Source organism: Colias philodice, chromosome 10 (assembly GCF_061535455.1).
Source record: "Colias philodice isolate Cphi_HAF_F1 chromosome 10, ilColPhil1 Martin Lab GWU primary, whole genome shotgun sequence".
In the NCBI taxonomy this organism is placed as follows: domain Eukaryota; kingdom Metazoa; phylum Arthropoda; class Insecta; order Lepidoptera; family Pieridae; genus Colias; species Colias philodice.
In genome coordinates, this window is record NC_143095.1 from 7,062,857 (window position 1) to 7,084,506 (window position 21,650).

Consider the following 21,650-nt stretch of genomic DNA (forward strand, 5'->3'; position numbering starts at 1 on the left):
TTATTTGTGCAATATCGTAACACACACGAAGGCATATTTGATGCGTTTCACTTTAAAACCATTAAAAAAAACCGCTCAACATACGTCATGTGGCGTATGTTGAGCGGAACATAAGTGATGTAGGCGGTGTCGTCTCCATATATGTATATCTCAATGCTTAAATGTGATTTTTTCAATCCTCAATATGGTCATTTAACTAACTTATCTATAATTAAAAAGTCATTTTAAATAATAGTTAATTAAATGCATTTCCAATGCATTTTAAGCTGGAAATAATCACCCTAATAAAATAACAAGTCAATAACATGTATGTCTAAATTATTGAGGAAAATCAATGTCATGCCGAAACATTCAAGTTGTTGTTATCCTCAAATTATTTAAATCACACAGATTTATTGAGAATTTATTGTTTACTCCTCATTTTCATGAATTAACTAGTTGATTCTCATATTATATGTATCTACTCGTATTAAAGAAATAATTGATATAATTATTTAACCATTTTGGCCCAAAGCACTAAATAGAAAACTGTCTTACATACACCTAGACATCTACTTTCAAGTTTCTAATATTGTAGAAATTAAAATAATTACATATATATATATATGTAATGAATTTAACCTTCGAAATCTTTGTAATTGAGTTTAAATTCCATAAACCACTAAAGAGATTATGGTGATGGACAAATGAGGATTATAAATTATGTTATAACAATGGCAATTCAACTGAAATTACCACAATGTAATTTAAACTTTATACAAGAAACTTATTTTATTCTGCTTTTATATTTTTTATATATTCTTTAGTTTAAGAATTTCAGTTCCTGAATATCAAAAGTATTGAATTAAAATCTACAATAATTCGTAAAAAATAACGTGAAGATACATATTTAAATAATTATGAAAGTAAATACATAATAACACCGTTATTTTTATAAAACATTCTAATGTGAAAGTATACTCATTAATTTATTTATACTGTAATTACAATTCATTGTATCTACTCTCATTTATAATTAGACAATGTAAAAATACAATAGTAGGTATATATTTTCCTGGCATATGAAACTTTTAAAAGTTAAAAATACAATAATATTAATTACATATTGTGTGTTCGCTACCTCTGAACCAATTTTGATAAAATTAGATACATGTTGAGTTTAAAACCTGTGAGAGGACATACAATATGTTTAATTGCAGATATGTCATGGGAATGGAAACTTGACTACATGGACAAAGCTGGCGGCGCAAATTTAGTATTGTATAAATTAAAAATATTCCATATGTGTATTTAAAATTATTTTTTGCGTGATCTGAATTGACTATTTATTAGTTTGTAAAAGAAAACTATAATTTAGAATTTAGACTAGCTATCAATCTTTGCTATGGATTATATATACAAGACTTTGCCTAATTATTTGATTGAATCAGAAAATTATTGAGTCTGCTTTATAGTCTGTATAGCCCATAAATAAATCGGCTTCTTTAAATTGAACAGCTTTTAACTATTAACTTTTGACATATATCACTGTTCGATGATGAATGTTTGTATGGATGTCTATCAATCATTGCAGCTCTCTTTAACGCATAACTGGCTTGTTGCCAAGGTCGTCTGATTTAAGTAATTAAGGACAGATAATAAAATGTATTCATACTGATATCACATTACAATGTAGGCATAGTTAAAGAAACAAGAATGCTTTGAAATTATATGCAGATAATAACATATTTAGATAATCTGTAAATGAAACAAATATAAAGGAATAGGCTAAGTGCCTATGTTCGCATAAAAACACAACATACAGGATAAAATTTATTATGTTATTCTAATTTATTTAAACTTGGGGATATTTAATATTTTAATTTAATTTTTTCCTTTTATTTGTTATTGATAGATGATAGATTGTAAATTGTGTACTAATTTCAATAAATTTTCAAAAAACAATCAATAAATATGTATTTTATTGTCTACAAGATTGTAAAAATGGTTTGTTAAGATTACAAATCGACCTATTATCGCAAGAAACTGACTAGATAAGAGTTATAGGTGGCGATAAATTTTCTAAAATAAATACATAATAATGAACATTTGTTATACAAAAATAGCCCGTACTGCAACGATATAAGAGCGCATTGATAGTACCTATTGAAAGTTATGTGACTCACCTGAAATCCAGGCTAAGATTCCTTTGATGCGTTGGGGGTTTGCTCCTGGCATCGAGGCGGCTACCGTGAATCGGGACATCTTCCAACATGCTCACGCACTGATGTTTTCACCACACAAAAAACCCATAACAAAAAAGAGTAAAATCAAAGAGTAAATAACAACATGGCGTCGTCGATAGTCCACACAATCGTCTACTCAAAATACACCAACATCCAGTTCAAATGAAAGTCCGAATTTGTAAAAAATGAGCTATTCTTTGAATATATGGATTTAATTAAATTAACAATGTATCACCATGATCCACTTTTGTAAAAAACTGACTTCGACAGTCAACTTTTATAACTGGTTTGTCTTGAATTGTACACGGGCCACAGATGTAGAAATTCAAAAACAAAATCGTACTAAGCTATAAAAAATAATATTTACTGCGAAAAATACTACGAAAGCTTGTAAACGTAACCAAACGAAACAATATTAAATTAAAGAAATCGATGACTCTCCCATCGAGACAACATCACATTCAATTTCTATTTTGTTGCTCCTGACAATACGATGTGACATCACGATTTCATCTGCCAATGTCACAACTCACAAAATGACAGTGATGTGTTTTGTGTGCATTCAGTTCACAGAGAACATATATAAAATTAAACATAGTATATATTTTATAGTGGAGCCAATTTAATAGGCAACATTTGACGTCTATCAATTTTATCTTCATAGGGTGGTAACCTGCATAAAAACATCGATTAAAGTGAATTAATCGATACGGACTTGAAACATTTGTCAATCGAACTTGAAACACATGTCAATAATTTATGATAATTTTTATTCCCAAGTAATCAATGCATTCGATTCTAGATGTCTGATTTCGATTTTTAGAGTAACGTCTCTGGTATTTAAAAAGAAAAAAGGTTTATTGACACAAAATTGTAGCGACGTCAGTTCTTTAAATCAGAAATTGTTTATTATGTTTAGAATGGTTTATCAGTAAAATCAAATCCTAAAATTACTTATATCGGTCATTATTATAATAAATATGTAATCGTAATTGAAAAAAGTGAAGCAAATGTGCAGTCGTTACTAGGTTACGTTGTTGAATTTTGTTGAACTGTCAAATGTTGCCTATTAAAATGGCTCTACTATAGTAAACATTAAAATCTTGATTAAAATAATGATTTCAACTAAATACATAATATATGTACTTATGTAAGTTTTATGACTTAAAACAATTGATGGGCATTACTCAAAAAATTAACCATGTTAACTTTTCTTACACATTTATTTCTGCAAGCAAAATCATTACAGATTAGGGTGCACTCACACACATCAGTCACCGTCAAGTCACCGATGACTGATCGGTGACGGTTCGTGTACGTATCCACAAACACCAGTCACCGTCATGTTGTCCGTCAGTCACGTCGCCGGTTTGACTGAATCATTGAACACATACATCAGGTTAGTCAGTGATTAGACGTGTGTCACGCTAGAGAACAGACGCCCTGACGGATAAAATGCCACGTTTCATTGACGGTAGCACGACGCTGACTGAACTGAGACGTGACGGCACCGGGTGAGTGGGGATAAAAGTATGATACATGTATGGAAAGATTATTTGACGTGCCTGACCGGTGACGTCACTGATAGATTTCGTGCCGGCGACTGTCGTGTGGGAACAGAGTCATACTAGAACTATTGATACATATTTTTTTTTAATCCTGTCCGGTGACGTGCCGTGACGGTGACTGATGTGTGTGAGTGCACCCTTATGGTGATCGATTTCGAAACTTTGCCAATATATTGATACGCATTGATTTATTACGATTATTAATTTATAGTAATTCATTGATCATATTATATTCATTTGAGAAAGAAAAAAACACATAATATATCAGATGCCCTACAATTTATTTACTAAAACTCAACCAAAACATATGAGAGGCATATCGGAATAAGCAATAAGTACAGGAAATTCCTTGGAAATTCATAAATGTGTAAGGCATTTAATACTTATAAATTTATATTTAGAGTATAAATAAAAATACAAATTTATTTGATTTATGCTTTATTTCATGATATAAATCTGCAGTTGATAGCTTCTTAAAACATAAGTTTGTAACTAGAAAGTTTATTAATGCTTCTGTTAAATAAATAAGTGAACATAATATTATTGTTTCACCAAGCAATTATAAGCTTTTAATTATTAATAGTATATAAATATTTTTAACTTAAAAAGCATCTCATTTTACAGGTTCCTGTGACTGTCTTGAAGAAGATTGCCTTTTGTGAACATTTGGTTTTCGTAGTCTATGATAGTTAGGCATTACTTTACTAAGGAAGTCGAGCTGTAAAAGCTGTGATGGTTGTTTCTCTAATGCTTCCCGGATGTGGTGCTCTGAACCCCATATAACTGTATTGTCAACTAATGTTTGAGGTGCTATGAGTTGACATGATGCACCTGAAATATAAGAAAAATCATATGACCAAATTATCTTTGTTACATTCATATTTTTTTAAGTTATTTTTTACAGCAAATAATATCATAGTTGTGAAATGTGAATATATTCATAATTTTATATGAGGAAAACCTTCCAAATGTATTATCGGGCTCATTGAATTACTCCTGCAGATAGGTAATCATAATCATTTGAAGTGTTACAGTGAAGGACTGCTTACATAATTACTAGATGTTCTTTTACTATAATACAACAGGTATTTTATTAATTATATCAGATATACATACCAACAACACATCCACTTCCAATTCTAACATCAACACCAACAAATGATCTGCATTCAAAGACATTGCTTTCTCCAATGTGCCCAAAAATTGATTCCAACTTGCAACCAACTTCAAAAACATTATGAGCACCGATGAAGAGTGGTTTTGGTGGCACTTCTTGTTTATCACTTTTTCTGTAAGAGTTAATAAATTATTAAAACTAAATAGGATTGTCTGCTTAAAATTATTTTGAATACAATTAGGTATATGTGACAATTACTTATTAGTCCAAATTAGAAGTGGACAAACTTTTAGAAAGGAAAGTATGGGGTCATCACTTGCCTACTCAGTAAAGTTCCTAGTATTTTAAATATATTTTATAGAACTAATTGATGTTTCTTGTTCTTGAATTTTATGTCTTATCTTAGCCTCTATTGTTTAGATAACTTACTTATGAATTATGGTTGAGTATTCTTCAATAATGCAGTACTCTGCTATGATAATAGGGCCTCCTTCAGCTTTAATTGTCACCCTCGGATGTATAACAGTGCCACCACCAATGGTGATATCACCCTCTAAAGTACAATCTTCGCAAACTGTTGCACCGGGCAAAATCTTTATGCTAGAATAGTGATAATATTAAGCGCATTTTATTTAAATATACTCACAGTTATTTTAATATATTTAATGAACACAACAGTTGAAAATAAAACTTAACTTACTTGTGAGACATTTTTAAACAGAAGAAATTTTATTTAACAAAAGAGGCGTTTAACTTAAAATACTATATTATTCCCTATATATAAATTTATAAGTAATTCCTGAATTTATATTAATTTATTTTATGTATTTTGAAAATAATCACAAGTTAATATGACGAATGTTGTCAAAAATTAACTGTCACTTGTCAGCCATCAGATGATTACTCAGGATGATTACTTTTTTTGTCACAGACTATCCCCGTTTTCCAATTATAGCACAAGAGCGCATTATGCAGCATAATACGTTGAATGTTTCAACTACACTCTACAGCAACGCTTCGCACAATCGAGCACTTTTAAAAGTAGGTAATGCGCGTGAATTGATGCGTGCAATCGATTTATCGTTAGTAATCACGTTTCAACCAATTATTATGTATACCACTTTATTTACACACTAGTGAGGTTATTGCTAACTCTATGAATATTTTTTTTTTCAACACTGAACCACAGAATACATAATAGTAGCTAAACGCTACAGAACGGACACTCTCCGCCTCCCGCCAAAATTAAACTTACCTCACCCCCGCGCGATCAGACATAAAATGGGCCATATTTTTCTGCAAGGACGATACGCAACGAAGATTGACAACATTAATCAAATTGACTTAAAGTAATTTTATTATTTTGGATTTGTGATTATCGTTTTTCGTAGAAAATGGTTAGATATTGTGCTGTTTACGGATGTATTTCATCAGAAAAACGCGAATTTTTTTTTACGCTAGTCACAAATGTGCCAACCATAAAGCGTTAACACACACATTTGCAGTCTCTACAGTGTGACTGTCAAAACGATCATTTTGTATGGAGTGTCCGGGGTGTGACTGAACTTAGCGCAACCTGCTGGTGCATTTCACGTCCCAATTAAGCATCAGCATAATTCGGCATTGTGCGCCACTGAGTCGCATTATGCTCTGTAATTTTAAAACTACCATTGTGTCAAAAAAATGACTATGAAAAGAAAAATACCTCAAGATTTGGTCCGCCTTGGGTCCGCCCACAGTGACCACACTGTTACTGTTATAATGAGGATGTGACACAGGTCACATACCGTGCATGCCAATATTCAATAATGATATGTCCACCAAAGAATACATAAACTCTAAAATAGAGATGTCCACAGTCCAACATGCTGTTGGTCTTTACCAACTTTACAAAAAAGCAAAGCTAAAAAAAAACGAAAAAACTGTAATAATAATTTAGAATATACAGGATGGCCCAAACCTTGAAGTCTATATTTTTTTTAGATTCCTCCTATCGTGGGCTATCAGAATATGTACCCCATGTTAGCCGATTTTTAGTTTTCGTTTGATTTTTCTATGATTTCTTCACTAAGAAATTCTGAGGTGAAGCAATTTACTTATTAAAAAAACTTTATATATAATGCTCCATTTTATAACCCTTAAAAGTTCCCAAATTACTGTTTTGCTAAATAAAATGCTATAAAATGTTTTAAGTAGCATTAAATTTGTGACATGTGATTAAATAACTCAGGACGTTTTCTCTTCTTCTTGTCTTGCGCCAATAAAAGTGCAAAAGCGTCTCTATTCGAACCTATTCGGACTGACTGTTTAAATTTCTAGAGGTAATACAAAAAAATGATGGTTTGCGCTAGGCACGTGGAATTCCTGATCGAGAAACCTAATCACGGAACCGAGCGTGAGTGGTCGCCCTTAGTGTGGTGTATGTACCGTAGGAACACCACGTCTGCGTCAATATCCTCTGAATAAATAATATATTCTGTGGCGTCAATTGTCATTATTTGTCAAATTTTGACAAACTCATTAGCGGATGGCGGCAATTTTTGTAACTATTTTAATGTTGTGTTTAATGTCGTTCAAGTTTTTAAGTTATTTAATTTATTATTGTATTATCATTTTTGATTTAGTTAGTAAATTATAAAAAAGTAACATGGAACCTCAATTTCAATTTCCGTTCGAGCCTTATGATATTCAAAAGAAATTCATGAGAGAGCTGTACGATACAATAAATAAGAGTGAACTTGGTATTTTTGAAAGTCCCACTGGAACTGTGAGTAAACGAGATTGTATTTTTGTGCATTTAAATTATTATTGTCCTTATTAAACTATAACATATTATTGTCCTTTTCCAGGGTAAGTCGTTGAGTATTTGCTGTGGTGCGTTACAATGGCTCAAAGACAACAATAAAAAAGTTGTAGAAGATTTAGAAAAGGAAATAGCAATATTAAAAGAAAAAAATTCTGAAGTTCCAGGTAAACGTTTTTAAGTTTTACTCATATGAATGTTCAAATATTTTCTTACCAACAAAGAAGCCAAATAAATTCAGTTTACAACATTTACTTTTTTTTAGAACAAGAATATAATATAAATTGTTATTTATTGCAATTAAGTGATATAATATTAAAATTACAGCTGCCGATGACTGGCTCCAGGAAGAGTATCATAAAATTAAAAATAATCAAACAATTGCCAGTTTGCAATTAAAATTGGATAAGTTGAAAAAGAGAGAGGAACATTTCAATGAACTTAAGAAGAGAGTAGCATCATGTAAGTCAAATATTAATAAAATAGATCACTATTTTAAAAAGCCTACAGAAGTTTCTGAAGAAAAGGAAAATAAAGTAGAAAAAGATTTGGACGATGATTTAATGATTGAAGAAGTAGAGGTCCAAGATGATGACTCTGAGCTTGAAGAATTAGAAGATAATGAAAGTGATCCTATAACAAAGGTAATTATTTGCAAATAGTACATTTAACATTTTAAATGGCTTGTTAGAGTGTAGGAACGAAGCAAAAATTTACACACTTGAAGATTTCGTCATAATATTTTTGTGTGTTACAGGTAACGGTACTGAGATACATGCCAGAGATTGCCAATAACTGACATTGCTTAAAATATGTTTAATGTTTCACTATTTATTAAAAATTATACTACTACTACAAATTTATTTCTATGTTATGAGTGATTTATTTAAATTTCTAGATATACATTAGTAGCAGAACACACAGTCAGCTATCACAATTTGTTGGTGAAATTAAGCATACTGTGTTTAATAACAACATTAGAGTAGTAACATTGGCATCAAGACAACATTACTGTATCAACTCAGATGTTAATAAATTGAAGAATGTGAACTTGATTAATGAAAGGTATGATTTGATGAAAATATTTTTTTTGTGGGTAGGTGAAAAAAAAAGTTCTATGAATATTTTTGTATTAGCTAGTTCAATGAAGAAACGAATCTTCAATGGCGGCCAAAGCTGACTTTGACAGATGGTAGGATCAGCAAAAAAGAAAATAAAAATAACGTAAATTGATAATTATTTTATTTATTATTTTGTTAATTATTTTAATTTGTTTGTTGACAAACTGTTTTGTTATGATATTTGTGTATTTATATGAACTATCAAATGACATATACAGAACGCAACAAAATCCCCATTAATACTCGTAGTCTCGTAATTAGCCCATAAACTGAACAACTTTCCCCAAAGAATATATTATTATTAAAGAAAATATTATTTACTATAGCAAATACATAATTGTCATTCTAAAATCTAAATATAAATGGCGAAAATGTTACAAACTAAAAAAAAAACATTAGGCTCGCCGGTACAATAATTACCCACGATTTGAAACTTGGTGATATTACTGTGAAAAGTTCATATTATTTCTTGTCCATATTTTTTTTTGCAATTTCAAGGCAATTCTCAAAACTTTAAACTCCAATATCTCAGAAACTAAGTGACTCCTCACCCCCCCCCCTTTGGAGGAGGGATTCCCACCACTCCCCCCTCCCCTCCCCCCCCACAAAAACCTTAAATTCGAGGGTTGTATTTGTACACTTCTTCCAAAAATTATAACAGGGAAAATTAAATACATTTTACTTTACCCTATTTTTTTTTGCATACCGTACAGCCGTGTGTGAGCGAGAGGGAATGATAAGCGCCGCCATTGAAGATTCGTTTCTTTAAAGAACTGACTAATAAATGAAATGTTATTTATAATTGGGCCGAAGATATATTTATTTTTTAAACTAGTACACTAAATATTATTACTATTAAATATTATATTATTAATAAACTTTTCAGATGTTTAGACTTGCAAAAGTCCAAAACAAAATCAACCTTAACTGACGAAGATGGAAATGCCTTAAAGAAAACCAAAACAAAATCATGTACAGGATGTCCTTTTTATAATCAGAGTAATATTACAAAACTTAAGGAAAGATTACTAGTAGATATTATGGATATGGAAGATTTAGTAAAATGTGGCAAAGTCCTTAAGGCATGTCCATATTATGCTTCTCGAATGGCTTTAGATGAATCTGAGGTTTGTTGATAGTTTTTTATAGAGTTAATAATCAAGAAAAATGTAATCATTCATAGTCTAACATTGCTTCCTTGAAACTTAACTTAATAACTTAAACTTAAACTTAATAACTCAAGCCCCGGAATCACAGACACAATAGAAAATCTATTGTCGTGGACCGATCGGGCCGTTCGGGGCTCAATGGGTTAAATGACAATATGTTAAGAATATAGTATTGTAAATTGATGAAATGATTATAAGCATAATATAAGTTGTATTTAATATGAAAATTGCTAAATTCAAAAGTCTGTTTGGGCATTGACTAATTATCAAGTATTACTAATTATCAAGAAAATACCTATGGGGCCGTTCATAAAATACGTTCGCATACAAGGGGGTGGGGGGGGTTTCGCGAGTGTGACAAGATGTGACAAGGGGTGACAGGGGGTCTACGGCAGCGTGATGTTCGCAGTTCATTAAAAAATTTTACCGTTCGTTCTCTCGCTGTGTTGCTGTAGCGTTTTGACTTGGTTCTAGTGGTGTTGCGATCGAACTACGATAACGTTTCTAAGCACTCTGCGCTCTCGACTCAGTAACAAATGAAAATAATATTTCTCATGCATTTATTATTGAATTTTTTATTAATATTTAAGATATTTATTCATTTAGGTATTTAAAGTTTATTATGTATAAAAATAAAAAAAATATTTTCTAATATCAAAATTTTTGTATTATCAATCATGTTTAGGAGGGGAGGGGTCTTAGTTTTTGTGACGAAATATTTCCATGGGGGTCACAGAAGGTGTGACACAGCGTGACAACCGGGGGGGAGGGGGTCAAAAAAAGTGAATTTTAGTGTGACGTATTTTATGAACGGTCCCTATAGAATTTTATTATATCCATTCATCATTTCCATTTCATAGCTTCCTGAATAAGTATTTTAATTTTAATAAATGTTTATAATATAAATGAGTATACACATTTCAGGTTGTCCTCATTAGCCATGCTGGCATACTAAGTAGTGGAGCTAGATCAGGAATATCGCTAAAACTAAAGGATAATATCGTAATATTGGATGAAGCACATGGTCTTACAGCTGCCTTAGAAAATGCATATTCCGCTCCAGTGTCTGGCAAACAACTGAAGTGCCTTAAAACATTCCTACAGTTTTATATAAATAAGTATAGAACTAGGTTAAGTAGTAAGAATCTATTGCTGCTTAATCAAATGAATTTTGTTGTTGGAAGATTATTGAGTAAGTACTATTATTACATTTTGCATAAGAATTGTTATGAATTTTCTTAGCTTTTATTGTCAGAAACATTTTATGGCTGTATTTTCTTTATTCTAATTTTAAAGTGAAACTTTTATTACATCGTCTCAAACTTTTTGGTCTGTGTAGCGCATGTCGCGTGACGGTCGGCTGCCGAGTAGGTATAAAGCAGTGTTCGGAAAGTTTCACTTTTACCGTGGTTTCATAAAACCATACAATTTTTTTTTTACATTACGAAGTGTTAAAATTTGTATTTTAGACCTTTTAATCACAAAAGATGGTGAAACAAACGAAGCAAAAATTTACACACTTGAAGATTTCGTCATAAAAGCTGAGATTGATCATATGAATTTAAGGCCTTTAGTAGAATTCTGTAGACAAACACGTTTGGCGCCAAAATTACACGGTTTTTCTATGAGATACAGTCAGCAAGAGTTAGAAGAGAGTGAGAAAGTAAAGCAAGTGGACAAGAAGAGATCTTTTAAAGACTTTCTCAGCAATATATCTAAGAAGACGGATAAGGAAAAGGTTGTTGAGGTGAAACAAGTTGAGAAACCCATGATTCAGGTAAAGGCATTTTTTAAGCTTCATGTTCAAATGACTCCAGATATTTTTTTCATTAATATGAAATGATTTAATAGTATTCTGATTATGTCCAAAACATTTTTTTCATAGATATAATACTGCATTTACATTCGCAAAGACGAAGCAAATAGTGTTCGTTATTCGACTCACTATTCACACAAATGTTGAAAGATATTTGGATGAAATTTTAAAGCATGCAAAAAAAGTTGTAAGTAACATCTATTTCATTCTTAAATATACGTTTTCAGCAATCAGAAAACAGAACATCAGCCGGTAGTGCATTATATTCAGTGTTAGATCTAATAGAGATGTTATGTGCACGCAGCGCCGCGGGGCGAGTGCTAGTGCAGCGGGATACATGTGACGCCGCCTTGCGTTACTTGCTGTTAGATACGGTGGACCGCTTTGCGGATATTGTGCAACAGTGCCGATCGGTGAGTTTCTCGTTTAATTACTTGCAATGCATTTTACAATGTAGTTCGTTTTTTTAGGATTATATTGTTTTTTGTTCATATATAGCTAGCGACCCGCCCCGGCTTCGCACGGTTGCAATGCTGATACTAAATACACTACAGAAAAACTGTGAACTTTGTATATAAAAGCATAGCGGCCCGCTCCGACTTCGTACGGTTATAAAATATATAGCCTGGCGGCCGGCCGGTACCGCCGCAAACGCTACGTCCCGCAATTTTTAAATCTGTAATATCTTCGAAAATATTCACTTAAATCATACGGTGTAAAGGCCATATAGATCTATATTAAATGAACAATGTATTAAAGGTATTTAATTGGTTAAGGATTAATGCTGTATTGGTTAAAATCGCATCGAAAATTAGTCATTATTTGTCGTAAAAAGTAAATGACAAAAAAAAGTTATTGTGGGTTATCCATAAGAGATAGACATATATCATCGCGGACTTTTCTGTAGACCTTTTCAATGTGTATAATACTTAGTACATTATTTTGATAAAACTCGTAGGGTTCAGCCTGCGTTTGCAATGTAAGCGGAAAAAATGTAATTTTTTACGACATCACATTAGAAACCTCAAAAATAACAGTACTTCTCCACTATTTAATGGATGTTATTATACATATAAACCTTCCTCTTGAATCACTCTATCTATTAAAAAAACCGCATCAAAATCCGTTGCGTAGTTTCAAAGATTTAAGCGTACAAAGGGACATAGAGACATAGGGACAGGGAAAGCGACTTTGTTTTATACTATGTAGTGATTGTATTTGTCAATTTTTGACCGCGCCAGATTAAGGTTTATGAAACCTATGTGTTAAAAAAGTATGGCTTGGAAGTTTTGCGCAACGCAAGTCCGGCTAAACGCCTGTTGTGCTTGCAATGTGTGTGCAATGTATCTAATCGACCCGCTAACTGTATACACTCCCACTACTGGCAAATCCCGGACACTATACAAAATTATCGTTTTGACAGTCACACTAGCATTAGAATTTTGTACAGGGTTAACGTAGGTATCGGTGCAGGGTATGTGTTAACGCTTTAGGGTTGGCACATTTGTTAGTTGCATGTTCATGTCACATTGGTCGATCAAAAAATATTTATTGCCCTGCACATCCCTGCGGTTAGCGCCAGCCATATTACTCATGATCGTGCGAGGTATGTGTTCGTTCCGCCTCCCGCTAAGTAAACACTTAGCGGTCCGAGTGACCGAGTGTCCGTTCTGTAGCGTTAGCTGCTATTAAGTATTCTATTGTACAGGTGATAGTGGCGGGCGGGACTATGGAGCCGGTGGGCGAGTTCCGCGCGCTGCTGCACAAGGGGCACACGCGCGTGCGCGAGCTGCAGTGCGACCACGTGGTGGCGCCGGACCACGTGCTCGCACTGTGTATGTCGAAAGGACCCGCTAATTGTGCGCTTAACTTCTCGTATGAACAACGTATGGGGAAGGAGTTGGTGAGTGAAAAAACGGACAATTTTTATTTGAGTTTTTTAGAAGTAATGAGTTATTTACTTATTTATATACAATTGACTAAATCAATCTTAATTTTCTCAAAAATAAAGACAAGTAATACTCTACAGCAATACAGCATACATTGATTTCAACAAAAAAATGTTTGTTATTATTTGCAGCTCGATGAAGTAGGACGCATTCTGCGTAACATATGTTCTATAGTACCCGGTGGGGTTGTATGTTTCCTACCCTCGTATTCCTATGAGCAAGTGGTCTATGAACATATGAAAAATACCAATGTTATAGACGCAATATCGAAGAAGAAAACTGTGTTCCGTGAACCGAAGTCAGCTGCTGATGTTGATCAGGTAAGCATAACGATTTTCTTATTTAAAAAAAAAACAACGCTTACATATTTTGTGAGTAAATGGGTTGTGTCTGAAGTGGTGTGAAAGGAAATCCTCATATACGTTAAAAATATAATTATAATTCTAACAGATAAACTGTTTTATTGTAACGAATGTAACATTCACATATTTCTAGGTACTACAAAAATATGCAGCGGCGATTAACCATAAAGATTCCGAAAAAACGGGAGCGTTATTGCTTAGCGTGGTTGGAGGCAAGCTCAGCGAGGGTCTTAATTTTAGGTAATCTTTTCACTTTCAAAATAATTTCACAATTTCTAAAATGAAAGTAAAAGAAAGTAATCTATATGTGATAGGGCACATACATTTCTCTGTGTACGAATTTTTATATGATCTATTTTCTTATTTATTAAGTATCTCCCTCATTTTTAGGGAATTTCGGTTATACTTGAATCCCTTTGAATTATACTTAGTGTTGTCAGATAAGAGTCACCTTATAAAAATTTTGCAAAATATTTCAATTTTATTTTTATGTACTTTTTCAGTGATGATTTAGGGCGGTGTGTGTTAGTGCTCGGCCTACCCTACCCTAACGTAAAATCTCCAGAATTGAAGGAAAAAATGAACTATTTAAATCAAGCAACACCGGGAGCTGGAGCCCAGTATTATGAAAATCTCTGCATGAAAGCTGTTAACCAATGTATTGGTAAGTGTTGGTAATTAAATAATTGCTGATTTGCATTTCTATGTAAAGTAGACAAATGACTGTGAAAAAAATCTTCCTGTCTGTTAATTAATGAAAATTTTCTTATAAATTGAGTTCATGTAAAGAACCTCCTCCTTTTTTAAGGATGATTTACGCTACATTGTGTCGCGACCGGTCCGTGTCCCGTCCGTGTCCCGTCCGGAGCTCGAACAAATTTAATTGTATATGTATACTTTTTGTATGACGTGATTCACGCCTGAACGTGGCTAGGACGGGGCACGTCATTGAAATTTGTATGCAATTTGTTTAGTAGGTGTAGTGTGAATCATGCTTCATACCGACAAAAATGTGTGGATATAGTTTATTGATTATAAGTTGAATATTTTACGATAAGATTCGACATTATCATTGTTGATTGTTTACATAAATTAATTTAAAAATGTATCCGTTTAATAGCTTTTATCTTTACCCGTACATTCATTTATATAATGTATACAACTTCATTATTATTTACACTTTTAATATTTTAATAGGCTGATCCATGCCACCTTGTCAGCTCCCAAAAGGATTCTCTTCTTTACGTTATACCTTCACTAGCTTTCCGCCCGCGGCTTCGCCCGCATTTTCAAAGATAAACCCGCATAGTTCCCGTTCCCGTGGGATTTCCGGGATAAAACCTATCCTATGTGTTAATCCAAGTTACCCTCTATATGTGTGCTAAATTTCATTGTAATCGGTTCAGTATTTTTTACGTGAAAGAGTAACAAACATCCATACATCCATACATCCATACATCCATACATCCTTACAAACTTTCGCCTTTATAATAAGATTAAGAAGATTAAGATAGGATGATATGCCTAAAGAATTTCTCGGTAATTGAACAAAGTAAAATCTTAACGCATCATCAAACATACAATATCAGTAGGGATAGTGAAATAACATAACAATCAATCAAACAAATATCAGCAGAGATAATCTATACTAATATTATAAAGCTGAAGAGTTTGTTTTTTGAAGTGAAAACTTCTTTAGCGGCGTTGAGCACTTTTTTCTGTAATGTAATAACTAATAATAAATAAAATCTTAAACTCGCGTCAGAACACGTGACCTGATCGAAAAAGCGTAAGACGGATACCATTCCAAAATATCAAACATGCTCAACGTTAATAATCAAGTTTTCACTTCTGCCGGCACTCCCGGAGTGCAACCTGTATTTTTTTTTGTTTGTTTGAACGCGCTAATCTCGGGAACTACTGGTCCGATTTGAAAAATTATTTCGGTGTTAGATAGCCCATTTATCGAGGAAGGCTATACATCATCACGCTAAGAGCGTATACGCACTATGCGGGTAGCCGCATTGCGGGTAGCCGTCCGGCTGACCGCAAGCACAATTATGTACGTAATATTCATTTCTATGCGCACTGCGATGCGGCTACCGCAGACCGCACAGTGCGCATAGAAATGAATATTACGTACATAATTGTGCTTGCGGTCAGCCGGATGGCTACCCGCATAGTGCGTATACGCTCTAAGACCAACAGGACCGGAGCAATGCGGGTAAAACCGCGGAGCACAGCTAGTTAGATATAAAAATGAAATGAAAACTTGTTTTTCAGGCAGAGCAGTGCGTCACATAAACGATTATGCAACTGTGTTGTTGGTTGATGAAAGATATTCACGGCCAAGTACCATCGCAGCTCTACCATCTTTTGTTCAGGTATTTTTTCCTATTAATATTGTAAGAAATAATACGCGAGGCCGGGTTAAATATTAGTTTTAATGTAATAAGAATGTACTGCGGTTCTACACAGCTACCTAATTGATGTAGGTAGTTGATAACAAATCGCAGCAAGTCAACGACTATTAGTAAAGTGAGGGTAGTTGGGTCGAACGTCGTATAAACATCGTCCGAGCCCCTAGGCACGATTCGTACGAATGCGCCACGAGTCAAAGGAAAGCGGTTTTTTAGAGTATTCGACAGCTAAGCATGTTCAGACATGAAATAATGACAACTACATTGACAACTATATTATATCCACAAAAATATTAAATCAAAAGTTACGTCTAACAATATAATAAACTGACATTTTTGTATGGATTTATGGATGTTTAGTACGCAATAAAAAAGTACGTCAGTGCGTCCCAGCTTGTAGTTTTATAATGGACTAGAAATCTAGAAACTAGCAATGAAAAAATCCCTTTATAACATTATATAATACATATATTGCAACTTCACTCTTACTACTTTGAGAATAATTTTATCGTCTGTAAGTAATTCTTTGTAATGCTTTTCTTTTTCCTTACAGAAATCGTTGACACCAAATTGTACTTTCGGTCAGACGGTCAGCAGTATCGCAAGGTTCTTTTCGAAGCACAAAATTAAAACACAATAAACAGTTTTAAATCATTTTATTTAATGTAAATATATAAATCTTTTTCTTATACCGGTGTATTATTTAGAACCATTTCTGTTTCAAATACAAATATTTTCACGTTATTACAAATTTAGTATTTAAACAATAATTAAATATTCATACGTTGCTGCGCTATCTAATAAATGACTAAAACAACTAGGTAGTTTTTAAAGTAAACAAATCTGGAAAATATCTGATATTCTTATTGCCATTCTTTTAAAATATCTTAAGTAAGTAGTAAGTAAGAAGTATTGCTTCGGAGTACTGACATCTTCGAGTTCCGGATTTTGTAGCATCAATAATAATTTGTATTATTCCAATACAACTATGACGGATCATCCGAATGATGACGCCCTAAACTGTCTGCTTTACATAGATAAATATAAAAAGAAACAATCTTTTTTCAATACAAATGTTTATTTCTTTCTTTCAAAATTAATTTCTAGGAATAAAATCAACGTAGAGATCTTGACCTGGGACCAAGAAGAGTCCATGTTTCTCAAATTCTACCTCAATTGGTTTGGGTTGTTTTGCTACTGGTGCTACAGTATAATTCAATATCACATGTGACAAAGCGTGTCGAACCGAAATCTGACCAAAGCGTTTACCTGAAAGAAAAATTATGTTTAAAAATAAATATCGAAAGCTATAATTTGTGTAACCGAACTTATAATTTATTAGATGCCAGTTTTCATTAAAAATAAAATTTTCATGACAGGCATTTTTTGATATCTTAATCTATACTAATATTATAAAGCTGAAGAGTTGTTTGTTTGTTTGAACGCGCTAATCTCAGGAATTACTGGTCCGATTTGAAAAATTCATTCAGTGTTAGATAGCCCATTTATCGAGGAAGGCTATAGGCTATATTATATCATCACGCTAAGACAAATAGGAGCGGAGCTCTGCGGGTTAAACCGCGGAGCATAGCTAGTAAATAATAAAGAAGGATCACGAAAGTTAGACTACCATGAGGTAGTAGGGTAGGGCTATCTAAAATCTCATTAACGCACATAGGATAATATGTATGAACATATTATCCTATGTGCGTTAATGAGATTTTTAAAAAGAACCCATTAAGGAAATATACTGTGTATGCTGGTTAAATTCTGAATCTTTGCGCAGTAAATTACCTATAAAAAGCCATAAACTACCAGACAGTATGCTCCAATCTTACCTATACAGTTTCTAGGGCCTTCTCCGAATGGTAAATATGTGAACGGTTTGATGTTTTTCTCATTTTCTGGCATAAATCGTTCTGGATCGAAATCCAAGGGATTTGGGAAGTAATTTTCATCATAATGCATGCCGATAGCGTTGACGTAAATCGGTGTTCCCGCTTCGATGGTGAGATTATCGTCTATTTTATAGTCCTTTACGGCTATTCTGTCTAGCCAGCCCATTGGAGGATATTTCCGAAGTGCTTCTGCAATATAAATCAATGTTCTGTTAATTAATTAGGTTATTGACTAAAAATATTTCTAATGATGTTTCATATGTATTAGTGAAGATACAAGATAGAAAGATATTATGTTCTGTGGTCGTCCACTTCGTATTAATTGTACTATACCCACCTTTGATAACACTATTAAAATAAGGCGCTTCTGCAAGCTTTGAAATATCCAAGTGGCCATTTTCATCTTGCTCTTTTATTTGCACTAACTCATTGTACATTTTTTCCTGAAACGTAAAACGAGTTCAAGTTAATTACCTGGCAATCGTATACAATAATATACGAGTTATAATATCAATTGAATTTGATTAGCAGGAGACGAGTTGCCATCTAAATTATTCTTTAAAAACCCAATGTTAAGTTTATGAAAAGTCATCTTACTTGTATCTCTGGCTTGAATGCTAATTCATATATTGCGAAACTCAGAGCAGCGCCTGATGTTTCAAAGCCGCCCAACAAGAATATTGCCGCTTGTGCCACTATTGTCTCTTCCGTTAGACCTAAAAAATATAATTAAAAAAATTGATTCAGTTTGGTGCACACTTCATAGTTATAACTTTTAAGTTACATATAACGATTGTTTGAAAGTGAAGTGGGTAATTTGAAGATTATGACCTTCATTGTTTTCGTCTGATTCTTGTTTTAATTTAATTAGAACGTCAACTAAATCCTTGGGTTCACCGATACGACTTTTTTCGTCCTTTCTCTGTTTAGATACCACGCGGAACACTTTCGTGAAGTAATCCGTAGCCCATTTGGGGAAGAACGTAAACCTGTAAATGGAAAAATATACTCCTACATCTTCAACAATCAAAATCATAGCCTAAAATATTAATAAAAATAATAAAGCAATGCGAGTTTAAACATAATTCATACTGTCGTCGATAATCAAGTAAATATATTCAACAATGACAAACATACATAACGAATTAAGATTTTTAATACCTGAATACATTAACAAGTTCTGGGAAGAAGAAGATACTACTCCAGCAAATGCCCCGGTAAAGGTCGAAAGTCATGAAAGCCTTAGTGACTTTGCGCATCGGGCAATCGCCGCCAATAATCGCTTTAGTCTCTACTCCAAAAGCAGCTGTGCCTATAATGTCCGATGTGTAGTCCGTGAATAGTACCTGACAATCGTGTACAATAATATGTATTATATGGGCAAAATAATAACAAGAATACACACAACTCCACAACATTGTTAATTTTTTTCAGACCTAAATTCGTTTCTGGAACCATTTCATTAAATAGTTTCTTCATACAAAATTTTCGTATTTGTAAGTGCATAAAAAAAGTTTGAGTGTGGATACTACTCACCCTTAGGCTAATGGCGGATTTGTTCTCTGTACTTTTGATACGTTCTATCAACTGATTCGCTTTAGTGTCAAGCAGATTTTGTAGAGCTCTCAGTTTGGAGGCTGTAAAGATGCTTGTTAAACGACGTCTGATTGAAGACCATAGTGGTTCCTTAAATAATAATAGTGAAGTGGTGAGTGTTTGCAAATAAAACAAATAATAGGTTTTTATGGATACTGTTTAGAGCATTTCTCGATTCAAAATCTTACTTTCCAACGGTAGTTTTCCAGTTTGTAGATCTTTTGTCATCGATGATCACAATAAGGTACCTAGGTACGAAGTTATATGAAATATTTATACATTTTGCAATAAAGTGGATAAATGGATGAGGTACATACGTTAACTGTAAAAATATTGAGATGCCCAATAGGATCCGATGAGCCAGAACCCAGCAACCTATCCCTGAAGTTGGCAAAGTCCTTCACGAGAATATTTCTGGCGATCTCAGGGGAGTTGATAATGAGCGTCGGTCTCCAGAACCACCACGCACCGACATACGGCGTCTTGAAATGTTGGTATGTGTTTATCATCCATCTTCCCTGTAAAATTTGTTTTTATGCATTTATTCGAGTAGCCATTAGGTATATTACCTCAGAGAGAACAGTCTCGCGAGGTAATTGCTGCGGGAAGCAGCTCGGTCAGCGGGGCCGTGGCTTGGCAAAGGAAAATGACGTTAACAGTATACGTTGATTTATAAATCGGCGATATCAAATATGTAGTATTTAGTTTACAAAAATATTAAATGTACAGTTATCGAGGTATAATTATATAGACTATAGGCTATAGATCTTTTAGAGTAACATGCAAGCTATGGATTAATAGGACTGTATATATTTTTCGGAACTGGCAAAATCTTACGGGATTCTGTCGCTGCAGGAAGGTAAGACTCCCCATGACGGGGTGCGGCGGCATGTGCGGCACCCCGCGCTTCGCCCAGTACTGCCGCACGCGGGTCCAGCGCACGTACACCCAGGCCAACACACATAGTGCTGCCGCAATTAGGAGACTTACGAACATCCTGTATTGGATAAACATATGCGAATGAGATGACGCGATATCGGACTTTGGGTTTGATAAAATATTAGCTGAGATTTAATTGATATCTGCCAAATTATATTTATGTATTTATATTTATATAGGCATTTTATTACTATAACAATTACATATAATAATTTATGAAACTATGTGACCGTTTCTCCCAATGCTACGCTATAAAGCAGTGCGAGTAAAATGTGCCATGAAAATGCGCCGCGTATGATGCGCAAATAGCTGTGCGAGGAAGATGCGCAGCTCGAGCTATGTAATGCACTGCACATAGCTACCCCATGACTCGCGACCATCCATCGTTCCATATAAAAATTTGGTTGTCTGTAAAGTAGGTTTACTGACGATAGTTGAACGTGACAACGTCCGATTGTGCTTCTTTGTCGCTCGTTCCGCGCTCTCGCTTGCACTTCAAGCCTACATGGAACGCCTCAGAGCGAGGTAACGCCGTATGAGTCATGTTTTTTCGTGCGTGCAGCTGGCTCTATCGAATTATAAGACGTTGTCACGACAAAAAATGAATCTTAGTTGAAACCAATGAATACATCTATGAATCTGATTGGTGGATATCAAACGCATCTAC

The 21,650-nt window shown here is 33.7% G+C and overlaps 4 protein-coding genes across 4 annotated transcripts in view; 1 reads left to right on the top strand and 3 right to left on the bottom strand.

Annotated features, from left to right (window-relative positions):
- The window catches only part of fwd (phosphatidylinositol 4-kinase beta fwd), a 71,627-nt gene extending 68,904 nt beyond the window's left edge, over positions 1–2,723 (bottom strand). Inside the window, exon 1 of the mRNA XM_089700001.1 lies at positions 2,166–2,723. Coding sequence (XP_089556127.1) covers positions 2,166–2,254 — 89 coding nt within the window. The 5' untranslated portion in view covers positions 2,255–2,723. The remainder of the gene's footprint in view (positions 1–2,165) is intronic.
- Positions 2,724–4,211: 1,488 nt separating this feature from the next.
- DCTN6-p27 (dynactin subunit 6) lies at positions 4,212–5,810 on the bottom strand. Its single transcript, XM_089699987.1, has 4 exons — positions 5,611–5,810; positions 5,340–5,510; positions 4,910–5,082; positions 4,212–4,624 (listed from the first exon to the last, which is right to left on the bottom strand). The coding sequence occupies exons 1-4, from the start codon at positions 5,619–5,621 to the stop codon at positions 4,407–4,409; spliced, it is 573 nt and encodes a 190-aa protein (XP_089556113.1). The 5' UTR covers positions 5,622–5,810; the 3' UTR covers positions 4,212–4,406.
- Positions 5,811–7,428: 1,618 nt separating this feature from the next.
- LOC149485260 (ATP-dependent DNA helicase DDX11) lies at positions 7,429–17,230 on the top strand. Its single transcript, XM_089700000.1, has 14 exons — positions 7,429–7,677; positions 7,760–7,880; positions 8,041–8,357; positions 8,612–8,778; positions 9,721–9,961; positions 10,928–11,195; positions 11,473–11,780; positions 12,047–12,232; positions 13,528–13,722; positions 13,900–14,088; positions 14,264–14,370; positions 14,634–14,794; positions 16,414–16,514; positions 17,104–17,230. Exons 1-14 carry the CDS (start codon positions 7,558–7,560, stop codon positions 17,188–17,190), a joined length of 2,568 nt encoding a protein of 855 aa, XP_089556126.1. The 5' UTR covers positions 7,429–7,557; the 3' UTR covers positions 17,191–17,230.
- A 377-nt stretch (positions 17,231–17,607) lies between these two features.
- LOC149485261 (cytochrome P450 6k1-like) lies at positions 17,608–21,159 on the bottom strand. Its single transcript, XM_089699988.1, has 9 exons — positions 20,882–21,159; positions 20,362–20,562; positions 19,985–20,134; positions 19,610–19,794; positions 19,280–19,437; positions 19,046–19,164; positions 18,786–18,891; positions 18,389–18,637; positions 17,608–17,819 (listed from the first exon to the last, which is right to left on the bottom strand). Exons 1-9 carry the CDS (start codon positions 21,056–21,058, stop codon positions 17,647–17,649), a joined length of 1,518 nt encoding a protein of 505 aa, XP_089556114.1. The 5' UTR covers positions 21,059–21,159; the 3' UTR covers positions 17,608–17,646.
- Between the last annotated feature and the right edge of the window lie 491 nt (positions 21,160–21,650).